The following is a 22,548-nucleotide window of genomic DNA, read 5'->3' on the forward strand; positions in this document are numbered from 1 at the left end:
ATTTTTGTAAAGTGTTAACCCTTTGAATGGTCGATTGATTGGACCATCGATGATTATTGGATCTATTGGAAAATAATATTACAATTAATAATTCTTAGTAAATGTAGAAAATTAATAAGTTAATAATTACCAATAATTTTTAGTTTTCTCTTATTAATTATTAATAATTATTATTTGTAAATCATCGATGATTATTGGATCTATTAAAAAATAATATTACAATTAATAAGTCTTAGTAAATATAAGAAATCAATAAGTTAATAATTACCAATAATTTTTAATTTTCTCTTATTAATTATTAATAATTATTATTTGTAAATCATCAATGATTATAATTCGATCTATTGGAAAATAATATTAGAATTAATAATTTTTGTTAAACATAGGAAAGCAATAAATCAATAATTATCAATAATTTTTACTTCTTTTTATCAATTATCAATTATTATTATTTGTAGATTATCAATAGATCGGTAATTATCAATAGAAAAAGAAATAAATATTTTTCTGTTTGGTTCGATATATTTGGGATAATCTAATACAGCGAATCATAATCATTATAAGTATTGATAATAACCTGATATTAATGAAGAGTCAGTTAAGATGAAGCTGTAAATGGCGGTGCACTCGCGTCGCGTATTAACGCGGTTCTAAGGCCTATTGTGTTGGATTACGACGCTCGTCCAGACGATTCCAGCTTGCTTTTCGGCTAATCTCCGAGGTGATTACACGCGAATCAGAAGAGACTCTGTTGTCGCAGCGGGGATTCAGCTGGAAATGTCTAATGCTGACAGAAAGGGTGAAGATGATTGATCATTGACAAATTAAAACAGTGTGTCACGAGATCTGACATTCGCGTTAACTGGATGATAGTAGTACAAAGGACCCTTCAGAATCTAAGAAAAATGTCTGAACTTCTGTTTAATTATTAATACTGTACTGATTATAATTCATCAAGTCTAGGGGAAAACTAGATACATGTATACTACACTCCACTTTTAAAGAAAAGTTAATGAATATTTAATATTTTTTTTAATAAATCGTATTAAGTATTCATTTCTCTTCACTGGTTGACATTAAAATAGTCTTCCACCAAGAACAATCTACATTAAAATAAACTAATTCCTGTTTTTAAAAAAATATCTACTATGTATATTGGACAAGATTTACTATATCGAAAAAGATAAAAATGCAGAAGGGATGAAAATCTCATTCTGAAACAATTGTTTCTGAAGAATCAAAACAGAAAATGAAAAAAATGGACCTATTTTAACACTGGAATTACCAAATCAGTCAAAATGACTGATTTCAAGTTTCTTATTTTAAATTATAAGTTTTACCAAGGTATTTTTGTTAAAATGTATGTTGATTATTGTCGAGATAAAAAATCGATATATATATTAAATTATTTCTAATTCTTTATTTATTTAATTTTCCACATTATTTTAAATTTAAAAACAAATATGCATCAAACGTCGATAGTTGCCTGTATCAACAACACAACTCAACATCCCTGGATTTAATTATTCTTTATTGTCTGATGGGATGAGGGATGCTACAAAACCTTCTTGATCCTAAATGGAAATTTTTCTAACTTAATTCCATCTTATTTGTAATTACTCTAGGAGGTTCTACTGTATTAGCTACCGATCCTTCGTCCGGCGGTCAGACATGAAAAGGATCGCAGGGAAACGCGTGTGGAACAAGTCAGACAGGGTTGCGCTGGCGAAGGAGAGGATAAGGTCGGGCGGAGTCATGGAAAAGACCACCTCCGCCTCTCGGGGGGTCACCTTCGAGGTGACCAATGCACCGCTCGACTAGAGCCATCGTGGTTCATTCCTGGACCCAGATGTTCCCTCCTCGACAGGCCCCGTAACGAAGGCGGAGCCTGTCTTTTTGCCTTCAGCTTACCTGGCTTCGCTTTCTTTTCCTTTCTTTAACGTGGCTCCCTTGCCGCCAGCCTTCGCCCGAATCGACGGTCAAACAGTTCGAGCCGAGACCCCGAAGCAAACAGGTCTCACGATCGTTTCTTTCACTTCCATACGGCAGTAACACGTTTCCGTCGTCTCGACGCATCATCAACGTCACGCGGCCACCGTGTAATCCGCTTCGGGGTTCCATCCAGTTTACGCGCGATTTTACCGGCGGTCGGTGCTTCCTGTGATAGTGATCCAAGGACTAATTAGATTGGGGGTAGTTTTTCCGCTACCTTTTTCATTGTGGACGTTTGTTGGTGATCGGGGATCGATAGAGATTAGCTAGATGGCAGTCAGCACCCTGAACATGGCACCGTACTTCACTGGATATCCTTTTCAAGGTACGTCTTCTGAAATTCTTGCGATATGGCATAGTGTAATTTAAAGATGAATTGTAATTTTAATTCTAATTGTAATTTTGTCAAATCAAGATAAGCTTGAAATAAGTTAGGTATGATATTATGGCTTGCGTTCACCCCTTCCCGCCGGCAGCGGTTCCTGCTTTTCTCAAAACACATCTCAAGTTAATTCTCGCTTTACGAATTTTCAAACACGTCGCTATGGAACTTCGTGAAAAGATTGTCAGAAATTGTAATTTAAATTTAGTATAATAAACTCTGAGAATTTACTAATCGAAATTCGTGTAGCATACGAAGATTGATGGGTCTGAAGAGTTAAATTTGAATAACAGATATCAATATCTTTAATAAACAAAGCTACAATATTTTTACGGGATTGGAGTATGTAATTTTCATTATGCAGAAGAAATTTCGTCGATTATTATAGACAGAGAGTGTGAAAATATGAATGAGAAGTGTGAAATGAAATATTGAATTGCAAAATTTCAAACCTGATTTTTATTAATTTATAGAAATATAAATGAAATATAAATGAAATATAATAAGAGGACATTCGTGTCGATTTCTATAACATGACTCGGATTCTGTAATGCCATAATTAAGGGATTTTGATGAAATGATATATTAATAATTGATTAAAATCGAAGAATCTTGTTTTTATTCAAAATCATTTCATTCTTATGGTGTTTCTCAACCATGGTGTGATCATTCCGTCGCTACACACCGTTCGATAATCGTTTTTATACTCTGATTAGTTAATTAAATCATTACATGGTATTCTATATGAATACAGCGATTTAATTGTTCTTCAATACTAATTACATATTCTTACTTAAAAAAACAAATTCTTTAGAATTCAGGTTTGCATTTTAACAAATTCATAAATGAATAAATAAATCAAATATAAAAACACAAGTCTTTTACACAGTACACGACTTTAAAGCATTCCTTTTTTTATGTAATCAACAGTTTTTGTGCTGTACCATTTCTTCACAGTTCTTAATCACTCTTTTATGATTCATTCTTTTTTTTTTTTAAGTTCTAGAATAATTTCAGTTCGAACTTAAGAAACACCAAATTACTTAATACGTCACTTTGGAATCCTCACGTGTACTTTATAAATTTTTTCCGAAATTTTACGCTATACTGTTTCATAATTAGTTTTTCTGGAATTTTATACAATTACATTGTTTCATAATCATTTGAACGCACAGTAATAAAAAATTGTTACTTAATTACGTTTGAAAAATAAGTAATCTTGCATCTTTCTTCTCCACAAATGAGTTAAAATGAACCCTTAGCGAAAATGATGAAAAGTAAATTCTATTCTAAGTCCTTCGAAATTATTCTAATTTTCGCGAATTCAGCGACGAGGGTTTGCATAACGCGAGGACGAAACGCGCTCGAAGAAGGTCATCCAAGTCGAAGCGGAGGATGGAAGGCGACGCTCTTAACAGGCAGAGAATAATTCACTCAAAGCGCATCGTAAAACCATTAACATCGGCTGTAAAAGTTCCTTCAGGTCTTTGTAAAAGGAGACCAGGAGGAGCAGAATCGGCGATGTTAAACCCTGTTGTTCGCAAATCTTTTTCTTTCTCGCTTTCGACTTGGTTTCAGTTACGTTCGGACAGAAACTACTTGCGACAGCTTGTCATTGATGAGAATTTTATTTATGCTGCTTTTTAGTATGATTTTAGAGCAAACTGTAAAAGCTGGAATTTTTAATGTTTCTATTACGACGAATTTTGGAACATCAAGAGGCATGATTAGTTCTGGCATGATTTGATGACTTAAAAAAATCTCAAAATAACACTTATGATATATCAATTGCTATATTATAGCTTAAGGTTTAATAAAAATTACTATATAAATGTTTCATTAATATTCTTAATACAGAGAGAGTAATATTTATTCAAGGATAGATGATATTAAGTTCTAAGTTGGTTGGCCTATTACTTGTCCCATCGAAGCATTAGCCATTTTGTATCGAGAATATTTATAAAATCCTTAGACAGTATTTTTTATTGAAGTTTAAGTTTCATATTTATGTGCCATAAGTGGTGTTCATCATTTGCTGTCATCAAAATTATGTTCGATTTACAAGGTTCTCTTCGGAATCTTTTCTATTCTTCAGGAACTTACATATTTTTTCGTTTGAAAATATATTATGAAATTTTGGTAAGGGGGAAAAATTTTGCCAGGACCCAATTCCCGCTTGATAGCCAACCTTCTTCACGGTCCGACTCTTGAGGAACGCGTTCAGAACCGTTTCTTCAGGAACACGGCTGGAGAAGGAGAGAAGTGAGTCGGCTTTGTGGCGAGGCAGGCCACTCTCGTGGGCGTCGGAACGTGAAAGAGTTAAAGTACGTAGCCAGAGCCGTGGGTACCTAATGTCTGATATCGGATAGGCCCCGGGCGACGGCACGTTGATTGAAGCCTTCGCAGCTCGGAACTCACACCGAACGTTAAGTACATGCATCCCCTTCGTATATGCGGATACTCCCACTCAGGTACGCGACCACCTCTTCCTTCTCTTCTTCGGTATCTCCCCTTAACTTTTCATCGCGGTCGCCCAAAGGATCATCTGGGACACTTCAATCCATCAAATCCATTGTTTCAGCAATTTTTCATTCGTCATATGAATAGCAAAAGTAGAAATTATGATATTCTTGAAAATGAGTATCATTTTTTACATATTGATCAGATGGATCGAAAAAGATCAAATAAATAAACTCCATTATTTCTCCAACATGGGTAATTAATGTCATCTATATAATTACTTTAGAGCTAACGAGGGATGTGATTTGAGAAATTCATGAAATTGGATTTTTTAATAAATTTTTGTTCCTGCCATGTGAATCTATGTTTATGTTTGGTAAATATTTTGTTAGTGGTATTAAGACTGATTTTATTGAATAATTAAATGCTCTCTTATAAGAATGGCAGAGGTAATTGAGATATTGCATAAATTGATTTTTAAATGATAGCAATTATTTGATGTATTTAGTAGTGTAATATAAGGTATGTTATGAATATTAAGTATCATAAATGACATTAAATTTTGATGACATGAAGTAAAGAATTTATATAGCAAGTGCTGTGTCGTGTTATGAATATTAAGTATCATAAATGATATTATATATTTTTTATATTATTTGAAGCAGATATTCTGTCCAAATAACTCGTCTACAAATAATGATATAAAGTAGATGGTATAGTGAAAAGATTAAGTTTATTTTATAATTTTCATACTGTTATTAATATTTCCTTGATGGAGATTATAATAACACTTTTCGTCGCAAATGTAGGAAATTTGGTTTTAATAGAGGGTTAAATACTGATTACAACTAATCTTGGTTAAATAGCATCTAACGAATACCACTACCCTTTACGGTATCAGCCCTAGGGTAAAATTTTAATCATGCGAGTTGCGTTGAGCGAATTCAAATCGGGGAAGCCTCTATCGCATCGTATCGGAACGATCATGGATATTAGCGTGATCGCCCACAATCAATTACCTGTTATCAATAATTCATGCTGAAAATTATTTTCTCGATCATTTCATAGTGATCGACCACCCTTTATCTTCGCTACAAGGTGGTCTTCTCTCTTTAACGAAAACTTTTCAACCATAAAAATTATTATTTCGACAAATTGTGCAATAAAAAATATGAATTCAAAAATAATAAAAGTTAGCTATCAATTGTAATACATAATTTGGATGATATAATTGGAAACTAAATTTGTTAGCAATTCAACAATTTAGTATCATTAAGAGGAACTTTGTATATTTTCAATGGTCAAAAATAATAAATTTCTCTATCAATTTTTCTTTATTTTGTGAAATTAAGAGAGCAGTAAATTTTATTCGAAGTTTTTAAATAAGTCTTGTAGAATAAATTGATTTCGTCTCTTCTATATAGGATTAATATCTTGTTTAGCACCAACGGAATCGATAACATTTTTCTCATTAATCATTCTTACGAATGAATGGTCACACAAAAGAAGAAGAAAAGCTCGTAACCTAACACGAGCTGTGTAATTAAATTCGATGACGTGTGAAAGTGTGATCGTTCGAAAAAAAGGATTTAATATTTGGATTTGTAATACTGTGAACATTCCAAATTATATCGTTTATCTAATCTTTAATCACACCCTAATCCTTTGCAATTACCACAAAACAACTGTTGAAGATACCCTCTATTTAAATTAATTCTACTGCAGAATAATTTTTAACGAAAATAACCATACAATCCATCATTAAGGAAGCAATAAATAAAGATTCAGATCGCAATTTCTTCTTTTCATTCCATCACTCTTCAATGCCTTTAACTATGAGAATTATGTTTTACCTTATTGTTTAATTTTTTCTTCTTTTGCATAATTTCCACGGTATTAATACCTTCCTCCTATAATCAAGTTTCTCTTCAAAATTGCATCGATTTTGGATATTTTTTGAAGAAATTAAATGAAACCATGTTCGTATCAAATCACACTCTGAAACTTGGAGCTACCTTGAGATCTCCCAACCCCATCAACACCTCTCGCGACCAAAGTACCCCTCACAGCCAAGGAGGATCGAAAGTTAAGCCATTCCATTCGTCCACGTCGAAACTCGTTTCATAACGGGGCACAGGGGATTCGGTTGCGTAGAATTCACGCGTGTATTGTCGCGAATGGACGAAGGCGAAAAGGGGCCACCCCGTTCAGGCCCCGGTGCCGCGCTGTTTGAGGTCCGCGCTGGGGCCCCATGCGACTGCGCGCACCTACCGCGTGAAAGAGGGAGAAAGGCGAAGAGAGATCGAGTCGGCTCGGCGGCGCCTTTTGATCTTGCCTGTAATCCCGTCGGGCCCTGCGGCCTAACTGACGTCATCAGAGGTGTCCATGGGCCTTGCGTACGCGACGATAGGCCATGGTGTGTGCGTTACACGCGTTTCTGCAGATATGTCCACCGTATCCCATAGAGGTGGGGGATGTAAATCCTCCCGTGGACTTGATGAATGACGAAACGGGACTTCACTTTGGCGGCACCAGATACGGCCCACGGTGTAGAGGGGATACCTGTCGTTCGTTGAATTATACCCTGGTAATTAGCGGAAGTTTCCCTGGCAGGTGCCAGCGAAAAAGTCCGCGTAACGACAGGCCCATTACTTCCTACCGATGATTATCAATTTTTAGCGAGTCGTTAGCCTGGCTACCTCCCTGCATGCCCGTTTTTCATTATCGACCCCAGAAGATAGATTTCATTGGGCCCGGTAAACATTCGGTGTTACGGTTGTCCATGGGTCGTTAATTTACGTCTCTGTTTTTTGATCGAACAGATAAGCTTAATTGGGACGTGTCATGGTGGCGTTTAACTAATTCGATTTGAAATTGGAGCGTGACGGAGAAATTGGAAAAATTCGACCTATCCATAGACCTAAAACTAACGAACTGCGGGTGGGCCCCGCAGGTTCTTGTAACACGTTAGGGCACTTGTTGAATTGGGGATAGATACTTTTGAAAAATTATTTTTATAGTTAGTAACGGCAAGTTTGCATTATTATTCTTTCCATTCAAATGTGTTTTGTCTAGCATCGCTCTACGAAATGGTACGTCATATTTGAAAAGACTTACAAGAACTCTCCCCCTAGCAATGTGTTGGAAACAATGGTTCTTTATCGCATCCAATTACCAGTACACGTCGTAAACTTTATATCACGGTAGTTCGCCACGAACTTCTAATGATTTGTTTCGTTTTTCATGCAAATTCTTGGTGAATATAGAAATCGATATATGAATTATAGGAAAAATTGATTAACTGTGATGGGAAATTCGTTAAACGCTTGGATCATTATTAATTTTGAATAAATTTTATTACAAATTCAGAATTATTAACTGTCAATATTTGTCATCGAATTTTTCTCTTAAGATCATTAAAAAGTGAAATGCCCACCAGGCACGTTCTTCGTGGAAATTAAAGTGGGAAATAAAATTTTTTACGACTTCAAAATGTAATCACGATTTATGTTGTTAAACAGTGTAGCTCATCACTTAATGATGCTAAAATCAGGACTGGGTTACGCGTGATTACACAGCTGTAATAATTCAGTAATGCAATACTATAATTGATCACCATGGTGATTAACAGCACTGTATTACATCATTCTGTTCCATGAATTTATATCATAACATTACCTTTCTCCAGGTGTACTTACTTTTATGCTACTTTTAAGATTTTGCAATATTCACATTTGTAATTTCACGAATTATTAGAGACAAATTATAGAAATCAAATATTTTCATTTGCAACGTGATGATTTTTAATTGAAATTAAAATGTTCAAATAAGCAATTGCAAGAATCCAAAGAGCTTTGAAAAATCATTAATTTGATAATAAAATTTTCGATTCATCCAATTTCTAAATATTTTCCAAAATTCTTGTCACCGACCTAAAACAATTCCTCTTTAAAAGAAATCATTTCTATGTTCAGTATAAAGCTTCACCATTCAAACTCATCCACGAAAGTGGTATTTTACCAACATTTTATGAGCAAAAATCCTGAAAAATCCTTTGATCCTTTATGCAAATCGTTGTCAAGTAACACAAAGAATGTTTCCGAGAGAAAAGAACCTATTTAACAGATTTTACGTAAAAACTGTGTCCTTTCTCGAGAATGTACGGTTCACGCGAGGACTTAAAGGACCTCATAAAAGAGGACGAACTGAACGCATCTCATTCGGTTTTTTCAACTACCACTCTTTCCTGGCTCGTTTTTCGTAGCACCCCTGTGTATACGCAGTTTGTTTAACTTCGTGATTATAATTAAGTTAATTAAAGGGGAACACTAATTACTGGCAATTAGGCGTGTTTGAGCGGCACCTTGCGTGTCACCGGCGCTTTAGCTTATCATGAAAAGCATTTGAATCCTTCTGTTCCCTTCATGTTTACTTTTATTTTTTTATGCGGTTTTATGCAAGCTGTTCTCCTCGAATCTTAATAGTATTTCGGTGCAAATTCATTTTAGAAATTTATTTAAAGGAAAATTGGGTAATATTGAACATATTCAATTTCTTGATTGAAATAGGTAATAATAATTAATATTACTATTAATTAAATAAATTAATTTATAAAAAAATTAATATAATATAATTTATATTGAAATAGATAATAAAATAATATAAAATTGTAAATATATATACATATATATAAATTAAAAGGATAATATTAAGATAATATTAAGATAATATTATTTTTAAATATTTCTTGAACAATTGTAAGAACCCAGAGCTTTGAAAAATTACTAATTTGACAATAAAATTTTCAAATATTTTCAAAAATTCCTGTCACCAACTTAAAATAATTCACCCTTCTTTGACATTTCATGTATTTCGTCAATCACATATTTAATATTTAAAATTATTTTTTTAAATAAATTTCTTTTATCATTCAATCTGTTAAATCCTTGTTACACTGAATATTAGTGAAAAATTCTGAGAATATTGAAAAACAAAGTTGGTCAACTTTCGATCGGCGATATTTCTGCAATGTTCCAACTTCAACCTACGTTCTCTGTTTCCAGGACAAGGTCGCGTGAATCAACTCGGAGGTGTTTTCATCAACGGGCGTCCATTACCGAATCATATCCGTTTGAAAATCGTCGAAATGGCGGCAGCCGGTGTTAGACCGTGTGTGATATCGAGACAGTTAAGGGTGTCTCATGGTTGCGTATCGAAAATCCTGAATCGGTATCAGGAAACGGGCTCGATCAGACCCGGAGTGATCGGTGGTAGTAAGCCGCGAGTTGCCACGCCCGAAGTCGAAGCGAGAATCGAGGACATGAAGAGACAGAATCCTGGGATTTTCAGCTGGGAGATACGCGAGAAACTGATAAAGGTCTGTTGATAATGTCTACATGATTACTAATTGATAAAGAGACACAGAGTATGTTTATCTGATTTTGAGGTGAAGTCTGACACGATTTGATGACATAAAAGTATTGCAAAATTGCACTTATGGCATATCAATTTAAAGCTTAAGGTATACTGCAAATAATGATATAAATGTATCATTGGTATTGTTGATACAAAATGAATGATTGAAAATTGAATATCCACTAATGAACAATGCTGACAAATTGGTTAATTTGTTGTTTGTTTCAATGAAGAATGAAACAACTTGTGTTAAGAATATTTATGAATCATTCGTGTAGTTGTATTTATTGAAGTTTAAGCTTTCAATTGATGTGCCATAAGTGCTGTTTCGTGATACTTTTCTGTCATGAAATTATCCTAGAAGATACGAAGGTCGAAATTTAAAAGAATAGATAGCACGATTGGAATGATTCTCGTGATAAATAGTTCGAATAAAAAAATGAAATTGAAAGACAATATTTTTCTAATTTTCATAGTTATGCTAACTAGTCCAATGTGGTTCTGCCAGCAGGATGGTATCTGTGATAAGGCATCAGCACCATCGGTTTCAAGTATTTCGAGACTTCTTCGAGGACCCACGAACCAAACTCGTCCTGGAGAGGATCCTCGAAGGAATCATTCTATCGATGGGATACTCGGTGAGTCAATCCTCTTTCAAATAAAACCTTTTAATATTTCCACATTCATTAAAATGAAATTTTCAAAATACCGAATAATACTTGTCCTCGTTTTGCGATTGTAAAATTCTGAGTTTCTCAAAATATTAATCAGAGAAATACATTTTTAAATTATTACCAAAAAGCTTTTATTATGTTATAATTTTATAACATTTCCAAAGCATTGAATAATTCTTATCACTATTTAATAATTCTTTGGAAAAGCAAAAAATCCGTTTTAAGATCCACTTTCCCTCTGAAAATAAAAATGAATCACGTCAAAGGATTAATGATGAATGGGTTGTCGTTTAAAGAGAGATCCGAGGAACGATAGACGAGAAATTCGCGAACAGCGTCGTTGTTTTAGCACCGCATAAACCATTAGGCGAGCGTAAATGAAACGTTCGAGGTAATCGAGCGATAAGCGTAATTACAGCGTACAGCTACGTTAAGTTAATTGAGTTAAGGTGACCGTAACGATAAGTGCTGCATGCATATTGGCAGTATTTTGTGTCGGTCAAGAAAGGAACGCGATATAGCAATCTCCTTTCTCAATCCTTTCGATATTCACCAAACCTTCCTCCTCTTTTTCACGTGAATTACATCGTAACAAGAGCGGCAACACGAATTTCCTTCATAAATAGGCTATATTGTCTCGTCCCATTGTAATTTACTCGTTAAACCTGTTTTTGATCCGATTATGAGACCCAAAGGGTTTTATGGTTTATTTCTTTTTTCCCTATAATATTTTCAAATTTCATTGTATTCACACATTTAGTGCCTTAGGGGTCGTCGATGACCCACAGTGCAAATTGCACAGGGGCACTTCAATAATTAAAATAAAATATTATTACTGCACTGATAATGTGAAATAGCAAATTGAAAGTTTGCAATTTTTAATTCGAAAAATTCAAATTTTAAAGAACTTTAAAATCCTTCCTTTGGAGGAGGGGACATCTATGACCTACAATTCAAATTGCATATAGATGCTGAAAATAAAACTATAAAAAAGTACACAAGATAGAAAATTGAAAGCTGAAACTTTTAACTTGAGGATTAATTATTCCCATTTTGAGGAGGGGTCATCTAGGACCCACAATTCAAATTGCATATAGATACTCAAATAATGAAAATAAAACAGAAAAATGCACAAGATAGCAAATTGAAACGCTGAAATTTTTCATCTGAAAATTAATCCTTCCCATTTTCAATAATTAAAATTTACATACCTATGATTATCAAATGTCCAAGTATTGAAGGGATTTTGCTGGTTTCGCGTGGTGAAGATTTCGTAGGGCAGGAAGAGATCAACAGGAATATAGGTCCGGTCGGCGGACGTAAAGGGAGTTCCTTTCTTTTTTATTTATTAGCGGCGGTGAAGCGCACGAAGAAATATTAGGCGTCCCGTGGCGCGTAGATGTGTCGAGTTTATTACCTTGTCGGGAAGATTTAGTTTTGATTAGATGTAACCCCAGGAATTGCGGCTTGCCTGTTGATCGGTTCGCACCACTCCTCGAGCAAATCTTCATCTTCATCCTGAAAAAGAAAAAAATTACATATGCGAGAGTGTTCCAAATTCGAATAGGCCATAGCTATTAAAAAAAAAAATGGCACTCGATAGCAAAATTCGTGGAAGAAACTGTCGAGACTAATTTCAAATTTGTAGAGTACTATCATGAGAGTTATAGAGGCTTCGACTTCCAGAGAGTAATTGTAAGAATTTCTGTTCCCTTCATGGTCGTCGATTTTCAAAGATCCACGTGGGAAGAAAAATGCAATAAATAAGAGATGAACAGCTGATATAGAGGGTAGAAAACTTGAAGAAAGAATAATAATATAGAGCGTTCTGTATTAACAGCCTAACGAGTAATAAGAATGGTAATGGTAAGGACACGGTGGCTAATAGAGCTATCATCCACTTACTAATTGCAGAATTAAACGTTTTAATGAACTAACTGTACACTTACAATTAATACTTTGGAATATAAGGCGTGTCCTGAAGGAAAATATTCCCAACTATTTATCAGGGATCTGAGGTCGCACTGATACATCATATAATATTCGTGTTCACGTTCCGGATCCTTGATCAACCAGTTTTTAATTAATCAATTAATTAATTAAAAAACGAGTTTTAAGATGTACGTATGTACAGTCGATTATGCTGGAACTCACACAATTTCATTTACTCAAATGGATTCAGATTTATCAATTAAATTGTGCATGAAAATTAAATCCTTAAATTAATTTTCAATTCATCTATATTTCTCATTCTGTTTCATTCGTCATTAGAAAATAATTCAATAAGTCTGTAAGTGGAAATATCTTGGTATAAATTGTTTATCTTTTTCAATTAATTATTTTAAAAAATCTACAACCAAACCTACTGTGAATCTTTTGAATTATTTTCACTCAACTAAATAAGGTGTCTTATAATTTTGTCTGACGATGCTTCAATTCATTATTACCCCACACAGTCGTTGATAAACGCAACCACGGAACACGTAGAAACAGAACCGCAAAGGGTTAATCGCTTGAAACCATGTGAACGATTGCTGTCTAGATCTGTAGACAGTTATTACCATTATTCCTGCCAGTTTCGTCCGACTACCACTTTAGATCAGGTAGAACATCTAAATCAATAGATGGACCTGTTGTTCCACGGAGAAAACGTCAGGTTGGCTATACTGTTGGCGGTTCGTAAGATTAGAGGCAACCGAGCAACAGACCACACGCCGCGCGTGTACACTTCACTGCAACGTGGTCTTCTCTTGGTTAACCCATTCATCCCTACATATCAAAAATACTGTTATTTTTAAATAGTGTTTCCTATTATATATAGGTGGCATATGATACTGTAAGTATTGAATTAAAATAAATAAGTAGTGGAACAAAAATATTTGTAAGCTGAAAAAATATTCCAAAAATGATGCAAACACGGAATTTTGGGGTAAATTGGTTAAAAATAGGTATGAGAAGAGGTGATGATCACCCTTTGCCTTTTGAGAGAGAGCTGAAAAAATTTAATTAGAGACACCAGGGACTACCTTGGAATCAACATTTCCACCCTTACACTTCTTCTATTAAAATTAGAGATGTTGAAATTTGTTAAATTAAATTAAATTTTATAATAATAAAAAAATCATTCCGAAACTCTTACTGGAAAATTCCATACTCGGACCGGAAAATGCAGAACCGCGTGCTACGCTAGTTATCCTTGAAAATATTGCGTGCAGTTCTGAAACGAACACGTCAGCATCGACGAAAACGTTTCTCGTTCTTCGTTCGAGCAATCTACGAGGCTGGCGAACGTTGATTGGGAAGCGTGAAGGCTTCAAGAAGTGGTTAGGTGTTCTGCTCAAACCGTCACAAGGATTTACGGCCGCTCGAGCTCTTTAATCTCGAAAGAACCGCCGTACACTTCTCAGCCTTCAACTTCATGAATTCGAGCTGACGTTCGCGCAGCTGCTATTGATTTAGACGTTCGATCGACAGAATTCGTGCTAAGAATGAAAATAAACAATGCCAAGATCCTCGATCGTTCCCTCGATAGTCCCTTCGAAAAGCGGCGTTAAATTAATTACGAAAAGAAGGACGCTCTTCTTGGTCCGCGCTCGCGAATTGGAAATTCCACGAGACGGACGATGCTTGCGGGTTCCTTATCGTGCAAAGGAATCGGTAAGGTCGAAGAGATCCGTGGAGATGTTACGGAGCACGCTTCTTAATAGCGGCAAGAAAGAAAGAGAAGGTCTGAGGGACCCAGCACGTGCTGCACGTCAGATACCGAAGATAGGAAGCGAGTCGTTCACGCCCACAGTTCACACGCCGGACTCGGCAACCCACCATTAAGACCCTCCTGATTACAGCCGTGCCAGCCGAACCTATACTAAACTAAAACACCGGAGAAATTAGGGTCCGCCACGAAGAAATTAAGTTCTTTGACATGTCCCGTCCCACCGGAGCTAAACGAAAGCCTGAACAACCGTCTTCCTTTCGTCTGGTACCGCGAGTTCCGTTCCGGAAACTCCTTGAACCGCGTTCAAATCGAACACTCATCGATCACTTCGTCAAAATTTCAGTGTAAACGAATTGAAAGGGAAATATGACCAAAAGCTGAAGAATTGATCTTAAAAACCTCCCACTAACTTCCATAGATAAATAATGTACAGGGTGTTAAAAAATACCCTGAAGACCTCTACACCACTGGATAGATCACGAAAAATCGAAGTGAAAAGTTCTGTAGCAATTTTCGATAGGATCAGTAGTTTAGCCACATTTCGTTGTTGAAAATTGAAAAATTGGCCAATCAGCGCGCAGCTTGAGTGGCAAGACCCGCGGAGTAGGAGAATAGTCTCCTCTACCGCTGACGAGCCGCGCCACTGAGCGTCGCGCTTACGTATGCGCCGAGAGTCTAGTGGAAACTGAATTAATTAATTATTTAAATAATTCAAACGTTATTTGTTATTGTAAAGATAGCAATTTTATGGTTTTTTGGATATGTTCAATATCAATGTTTACTACAGGATACAGACGAAAACTGTACGTGTACATTGAGTTGCATTGAACTTGTCGCAGTGAAGTTGGCTACAAATTCACTAACGCATTCACGCAGTGTCGGTGAGCCAATGGCGAGATCGGTTCACCGACGCTGCGGCGTGAATGTGTTAGTGAATTTGTAGCCAACTTCATTGCGACAAGTTCAATGCAACTCAGTGTACAATTTATTAAACCGTTTAATAAATTGAAACTACTGAGTTTGACCCACTAATAGATTAAACAAACAAACAAACAGACACACAAACAAACAAATAATTTGTCTGTCTCCACTAGACTCTCGGCGCATGCGTAATCGCGACGCTCAGCAGCGCGGCTCGTCGGCGGCAGAAGAGGTTAGTCTCCTATTCCGCTGATCTTGCCACTCAAGCTGCGCGCTGATTGGTAATTTTTCAATTTTCAACGAAATGTGACTAAACTACTGAACCCATAAAAAAATGCTACAGAATTTTTCACTTCGATTTTTCGTGATCTATCCAGCGGTGTAGAGGTCTTCAGGGTATTTTTTAATACCCTACAATTTTAACGATATCTAAAATTTTTCTTTTTCTTTTGGTGTTTCAGGCGGAAGCAGCGGCGACGATTCAGACACGGAAAGCGAACCAGGCATCGCCCTGAAGAGGAAGCAACGAAGAAGCCGAACCACCTTTACTGGTGAACAGCTCGAACAATTGGAAGCAGCTTTTCATAGGACACAGTACCCAGACGTGTACACTAGAGAGGAATTAGCTCAAAAGTAAGCGTAATACTTCAGCATTTTTCATTTTAATTTTCCAAATGCAAATGAATTAAATGGAAGCAATTTTCTGTTTCGTGCTTACAGAACGAATTTAACGGAGGCACGTGTGCAAGTGTGGTTCAGCAACAGACGAGCCAGACTTCGTAAACAATTGAACAGTCAACAATTGAACGCTTTCAATACGATGAGCTTGCAATCGTTTCAAACTCAACACTACGGTAGCAGCGCCGAGGGTTATCAGGGCTACGGGCAAGCATCGGTAGCTGCAGCCGCGGCAACCACCGCCGGTTATCCTCAACACTACAACTACGGCGAGAATTACTATACTGCCCAACAACAATGGCCGAGACCAACCGCGGAGAACTATGGGTAAGTTACTAGCAACGATTTCTATTTATTGAAGCGGTATTCGTGCGATTCGAAATGAAGAATTTCACCCCTGGACCAAGGATCACTAATTTAATTATCATTTCTGAAATTAAGATACTTAAACCCATACTTGACCAACAAAGGGTTAATTAAACGAATAAGTAAAAAAATATTATTTTTTCATTCGTCTTCGTTATTCTAAAATTTTGCCTGCCCTGAAGAATAAAGATATTTGGAGAAAAGTTTGAAATCCATAGAAGGACCCCCCACGAGGTCCACTGTCGAAGCAAAGTGCACGTTGTCTCAGGGTAGAGATACATTATCCCGGACGTTTAAAGCATCCGAGCCACCTCTGTGGGGAAAGTATAGCACAGAGAGGGAGGGAGAATAGAGAGGTGGATGGTGAAGAGAAAGAAGGAGAAGCTACGAAGCTATGGGCTCGCAGGGTGTTTCGAACAATTAATTCAGCCATTGTGGCGTAATAACAGGTTGGCGAAATGCTTGCCTGCTGCAGTATGCTGTTATACGTTCGAGTGCAGAGGCCAATTCACTGCAACGCAGACCGCAAACGATGAAAGTCTTGGGTGAAAGAAGAGTACACAGGAGTCGCGTGAAACTTGAAGAGGTTACGCACCTGACCACTGTTCGTTCTGATCTTTCAATTCCATTTTCCTTCTATGAATATTATATAAAAGGAGAAACAATAATTTTATAGAAACGTGGGGGCTAACATTATTAATAATTATTTTCTGAAATTTAATTAATAATGAAACATTACATTAGGACAAAAATTGAATTTACCTAAAATTCATTTCTAAAAATTAATAATTAATAGAACCAATCGAATGAGTGCAATAATTAAAAAAGATTCAAATGTTCTCCATAAAAATAAAAATAAATTGAGAATAAACGAGTGAGATCTAGAAGTTCTGAATGTATATGGAAAATGAAAATGAAGAAATAGGAATAAGTAAAGAAGAGATGAGATGAAAGGGTAAGCAGATAGAAAGAGAAAGTAAGAAAAATAAGAAAGGATAGGGATGGGTGAGTGTGGTAAAGCCAGCCAAGAGCCCACCGACACGTTTTCTGTGTGGTCCTCAATTATGTTGCTTCTTCGGCCCCCGTAATGAAACGCTACCGGCTAATAATCCAACCTGGGTCTTGATCTTCGCCGATGATCCAGCTTTAACCGGGGACTGCTTTGGCCTTTCTTTCACCCCGGAAGCGAGCCGACCTCGACTGGTTCGGTACCGCGAAGAATTCTTTCTTTCCATCAGGACATCGCCAAGAATGTTTCTCATTTATTTTATCGACTGTTGAAATGCATGAATATAATCTTCGAACGATTCGACAGCTAATATTATTTCGCCGTGGTGCTTTCGTTTTATTCCAGTAAACACGTTTCTCTTCTTATTAAAAGAAAATTCGAATTTCGTTAATCGAAAGTGAAAGCAAACATCGCGTGTTCGAATAGTTCATTAACTATTGTAATTTTTAATTATCAATAATTATAATTACCTTTGCAAATTTTGACTTATTTAGAATCTTTTTAAATTTGTTTTTCATTAAATTCGAGGTGACCCATTTACCTTAGGGAAGCCTACCATCATCCATTATCTAATCAAACTCATAGAAACCCTCCAACACCGAAACTCCTTCGATTTCAGCAATCGTCGATTAATAAATCACCGCGAAAGAATTCGCGAGAATTCATTAACACTTCCATAGAAACGAATATGATTTGTAGAGATACGTTCGTATAGGACAGTCGATAAATCGTGAGGTCTTCCTTCTTCTATTCGAGGAATTAAATGGAGGCAAGAATGGAGGGAAAGAGGAGCGAAAGGAATGAAATGGTTCCAGGATCGGCACGCTTTCAGGGTCCTTAACCGTGGCTGCTGTGCCGAAACGGTCAAAAGGGCCGCTACTTCGTTTTGAAATCGGTTGTTGGCAGCCTGGACACGCCCTACCGCGATTCGTAAGCCTTGAATGCCAAGCTTTTTTCAACGTGCCTCGGTATCGACTTGCAAACGAGCAGCGAGCTTTGATTGCACAGTGAAACAAGAGAGAATTGACCGGCGGTTACTTTGAGACTCGCCAAAAGGGGCAAGAGAATTTCATCCCGAAGGTTATACGCAACGCTAAAACTGCACCGCGTTTAATATTTCTGATACGGTCGCAACACGGCCACTTGGAACGCGGACGACCTGCTTTACATTCGCTGTAAAACGCGCATAAATTCGTGGCTTTCTACACGAGCTTGATATTCCATGGATATTCTGGGGATCGGGTTTAAAGAAAAAAAAAAAAAAGATGAAAGTGGAGATGATGCGACGCTTCTTCGATGAGGAGACGATTTATCTTGATTCGTGATCGAATTGTTTACTTATACCCTGGAAAATCATTTTTCTTTTTTTTAATTATTCTTATTACTTATGAAAATCATTTGCAATAATTATATCTCTATTGAACAATCCTTCATAATTTTTTATGGTATATGATTATTTTATATAATCTTCTGACACAAATTTTGGTTATAACGAATATATTTAAGAATAAGAAGTAAATTATTTATTCGAATAAATTTTCATCTTGAATAATTAAAAATTCAATTAGTTATTTCAAAATAACAAAAAAAGTCAAATTTTATTTAAAATAAAAGCTTAGCTATTTTTAAATTGAAAATTATTCGCTGTTTTCAAATAATTTGATTTTATTCAAGGTTTTTATTTTTCATTCAAAAAAACAATTATTGTTTATTTTTAATTCATTCTATTTAAAATATGTATCAGAAGATTATTTGAAACAATGCCCAACTCTGTTTTCTAGAAATATTAAATATTTTTTTTTTAAGTACTTCTGAAAATGAATTGAAAATATTTGTTTTATTTTCTATACCTTAGATTTCCATTATTTTTCTGTTGCAGACTATTTAACGCATCCCATTATGGCAGCACCAATTTAGCTTCAAATTTGGCCAGCAGTAATTTGAATTTGGGCACCCTGGGTGGTAGTGTCAGCCCTACAGCCTCGAACATGAGCGCATGTATGGTCCAAGGTGCCTCCTCGGGGGTGCCAGCCCCTACAGGGATGACCCATCACGTGACCCCACATAGTCCTAGCGAGGCAAAGAGTGGCTACCCTTACTTGGGTGGCATAGAATCTCAGGTCTGTGGTAGAGTTCATTGAACTCCAGAGTGCAATTAAAATGACGCTAAAGTACTGATACACTATGAAATTAATTGCACCAGTTTCAATATAACGTCTTATAGTGCTCTTTTCAATCTCAATACTGCCGCACTGCAAATATGTAAATAATATATTGATTATTGTCTAATTATATCGCTTTTTTAAATGCTTATCTTTGTCATTTTGTAGAAATGTATGTATAATATTAGATGAACGATGACATATCATAATCTATAATAATATTAATTATTGAAGTTACGTTACCTTCGATAGAGAAGACTTTCTTTAAATACCTATATTTATTCATGAAGAGAATTTTTTAAAGTTTGTAGACAGTAGAAAATCATAATTTATATCATCACCATTCTGAAAATAAATTGAAATTAAATAAACAAATCAAGAATATTAAAATTATGTGTTGAATAGAATCTAAACATTCAATAATATTGCTCTTACTAATATTTATGGTGTTCCACCGTTCTACGGTAATATCTCCTCCTCCCCTTCCTACCCTTCAGCTATTATTAGGTCCCAGTTGAGAATTCCTATTTCCTCTGGGCAACGCCATTTTTCCAACAGAAGCCTACTCTGCTCGATATTGTATATAAATGGAAATGTAATAATTAATCAATATAATAGAATACAATTTTTATAGATTTATCGATCGGTAAATTATTGCAACATATTTGTCATAAATACATCCTATATTACTAGATTTTCATTCTGCTATTTTAGATCGTTTAAAAGATGTAAATAGATTTTAAGGAAGTAAAATTTATTAAACAAGGCTGTTCCATGTAATTAAATATCTTGACCCTTTGCATTCTAATAATAAATTAACGCAGTGTTAAGAAATTCAAATTCAACCCAAATCAAGATGCTATGAAAAAACTATTTGGAGTGCAAAAGGTTTAATATTTCCTTGTTTCAATTAATTATAGATTCATGAAATTTGTTTAATAAGCGAATTGTATATAATATGTATATTTAAGAAGAAAATTGTCTATAACGAAAAAAGATTACGATCTCGTCGATTTGATTATTATTAATTGGCCAGTTAATTAAAATTGTTGTGTATAAAGACGAGTTTACCGAACGCACCTAATATTCTTATAACTCATTACGTATGAACAATTTGTATATTCATTGTTATGGAATAAAGAAACATTTAAATAAATAAAAAATTTCATTTTGTTAAATATTATCATTTCAAGATTGAATTTCAGTAATCTACAAGAAAAACAATATTTAAACCTTCTCTGCATGATCCTTTGTTAACTTTGAATAATATTGAGAATTTGCAGAATTGTGTAAAATAAAATTTTAGAAATACAAGAAATACAATAATATTGAGAATTTGCAGAATTATGTAAAATAAAATGTTAGAAATACAAGAATTCCCAGGCAGATCTGTAAAAGATAAGGCAACGAACATATTATAAAAATAATATGTAGTTATTTTCATGAAATTGCAAGAACACACCTCTTCGTTTGACCAGATAGGTGCGGCCATTGAATTACATTAGAACGTTCCGATTGCTCCCTATTCGTCCTGCTCGTCCAGAAGGACACTGATGATCAACACTAGAAACACTGGCTTTCGGTAAACGAAGACACTTCTGTCCGCAGAAGGAGAGCCGAGAATCGGGACGTGCAGCGACAACGAGCAATCAGCCTGCCGTATATCTGTTGCTGCTGTCGCCACGCATTTGTGACCCATTGTGCCGTCGAAGTAGGTGGTCGGCCTTCTCTCTTTCTACCACCCTGGACACAAAGCAATACCCTCGCTTCAAAACTATTCCGTTCTTTTCACTTTCGACCTGCTCAACGATACACCGACTATAATCCTATCGATGCTTCTGGATGGTAACTTTTTATTTTTATCTTTTGCTATCGACACTGCTATATTTTATCATCTTCATATTAAAAAAAGGAAATTATATTTGTGAACTGTTTAATTTCTAATTTTCATATTTTAATTAAGTAGCTCGTACTAATTAGAAAATTTTGAAAATAAGTATTGTTCTATTATTTCGGACACAATCTACGAGTTTCAACCCTTATTAGTAATCGTATTAACAAAGTGTTAATGAATAATCATATACAAATCTACCAGGAAGGTATCAATGCACGTTCACAGATTCAACCGGGGGTTATTTTAGACCCCACATATCGTTTCCTCCCCGATTGTGATTCGCCATTGAACGATCCACGCCCCATACTCCATCCCCTTTTGGGGTTGCTTTGGCGGCCCCTTTGTACCCCTTAGTTCTCAACCCCATTGGCAATCGTGCTGAACGCTCGTTCTGTTGGCCAATCTGTTGCTCCAAAATTTTTCCACCTTGACCGAAATGCGGTAGGTCAAGGGCGGGGGACAATCTTTGAAGGGTCCATTTTAAATCGACCGTGAGAATTCAAAAATGAAAATCTTTTTTTTCTGTTCCTTTACGAGCGTAGAATTTTCGTTCTATAAAAAGCTTAAAAAACTTGAAAGATGCCATTTTTATAATATAAAACCTGAACCAACGAATACAGATGAGAATTTCAATTTATTCTTGAAAGTAAATGTACCATTGTCAAATATCTCTTTCGTCCCATAAACCGAACGAACATTTAACATTTATCATTTTACAGTTTGGTCCAGGATACAGGAACCACTTCCTTCGACGCGAGTTCCCAGAAAGATCGTAATTTTCATAAGAAGCGTTATTTATTTCCCGCCGCTGAGTTTTTCGACGCGGTAACCAGGACAGATGTATCGGCAACGGCAAAGCTGATAGGTGTGACGACCTCCC

At 35.7% G+C, this 22,548-nt stretch overlaps 1 protein-coding gene across 2 annotated transcripts; it reads left to right on the forward strand.

Annotated features, from left to right (window-relative positions):
* The first annotated feature begins 1,998 nt into the window (after positions 1-1,998).
* On the forward strand, positions 1,999-20,840 carry LOC114880227 (protein gooseberry-like). Of its 2 annotated transcripts, none has more exons than XM_029196024.2 (6): positions 1,999-2,317; positions 9,898-10,211; positions 10,758-10,887; positions 16,021-16,192; positions 16,280-16,564; positions 19,492-20,840. In XM_029196024.2, the coding sequence occupies exons 1-6, from the start codon at positions 2,263-2,265 to the stop codon at positions 19,751-19,753; spliced, it is 1,218 nt and encodes a 405-aa protein (XP_029051857.1). In that variant the 5' UTR covers positions 1,999-2,262; the 3' UTR covers positions 19,754-20,840. The 2 variants fall into 2 exon arrangements, with proteins under 2 accessions (XP_029051857.1, XP_029051858.1); XM_029196025.2 differs by having other exon boundaries at positions 10,761-10,887.
* The last annotated feature ends 1,708 nt before the right edge of the window (positions 20,841-22,548 follow it).

The sequence above is a fragment of the Osmia bicornis genome, chromosome 10 (genome assembly GCF_907164935.1).
Source record: "Osmia bicornis bicornis chromosome 10, iOsmBic2.1, whole genome shotgun sequence".
NCBI classification, from domain to species: domain Eukaryota; kingdom Metazoa; phylum Arthropoda; class Insecta; order Hymenoptera; family Megachilidae; genus Osmia; species Osmia bicornis.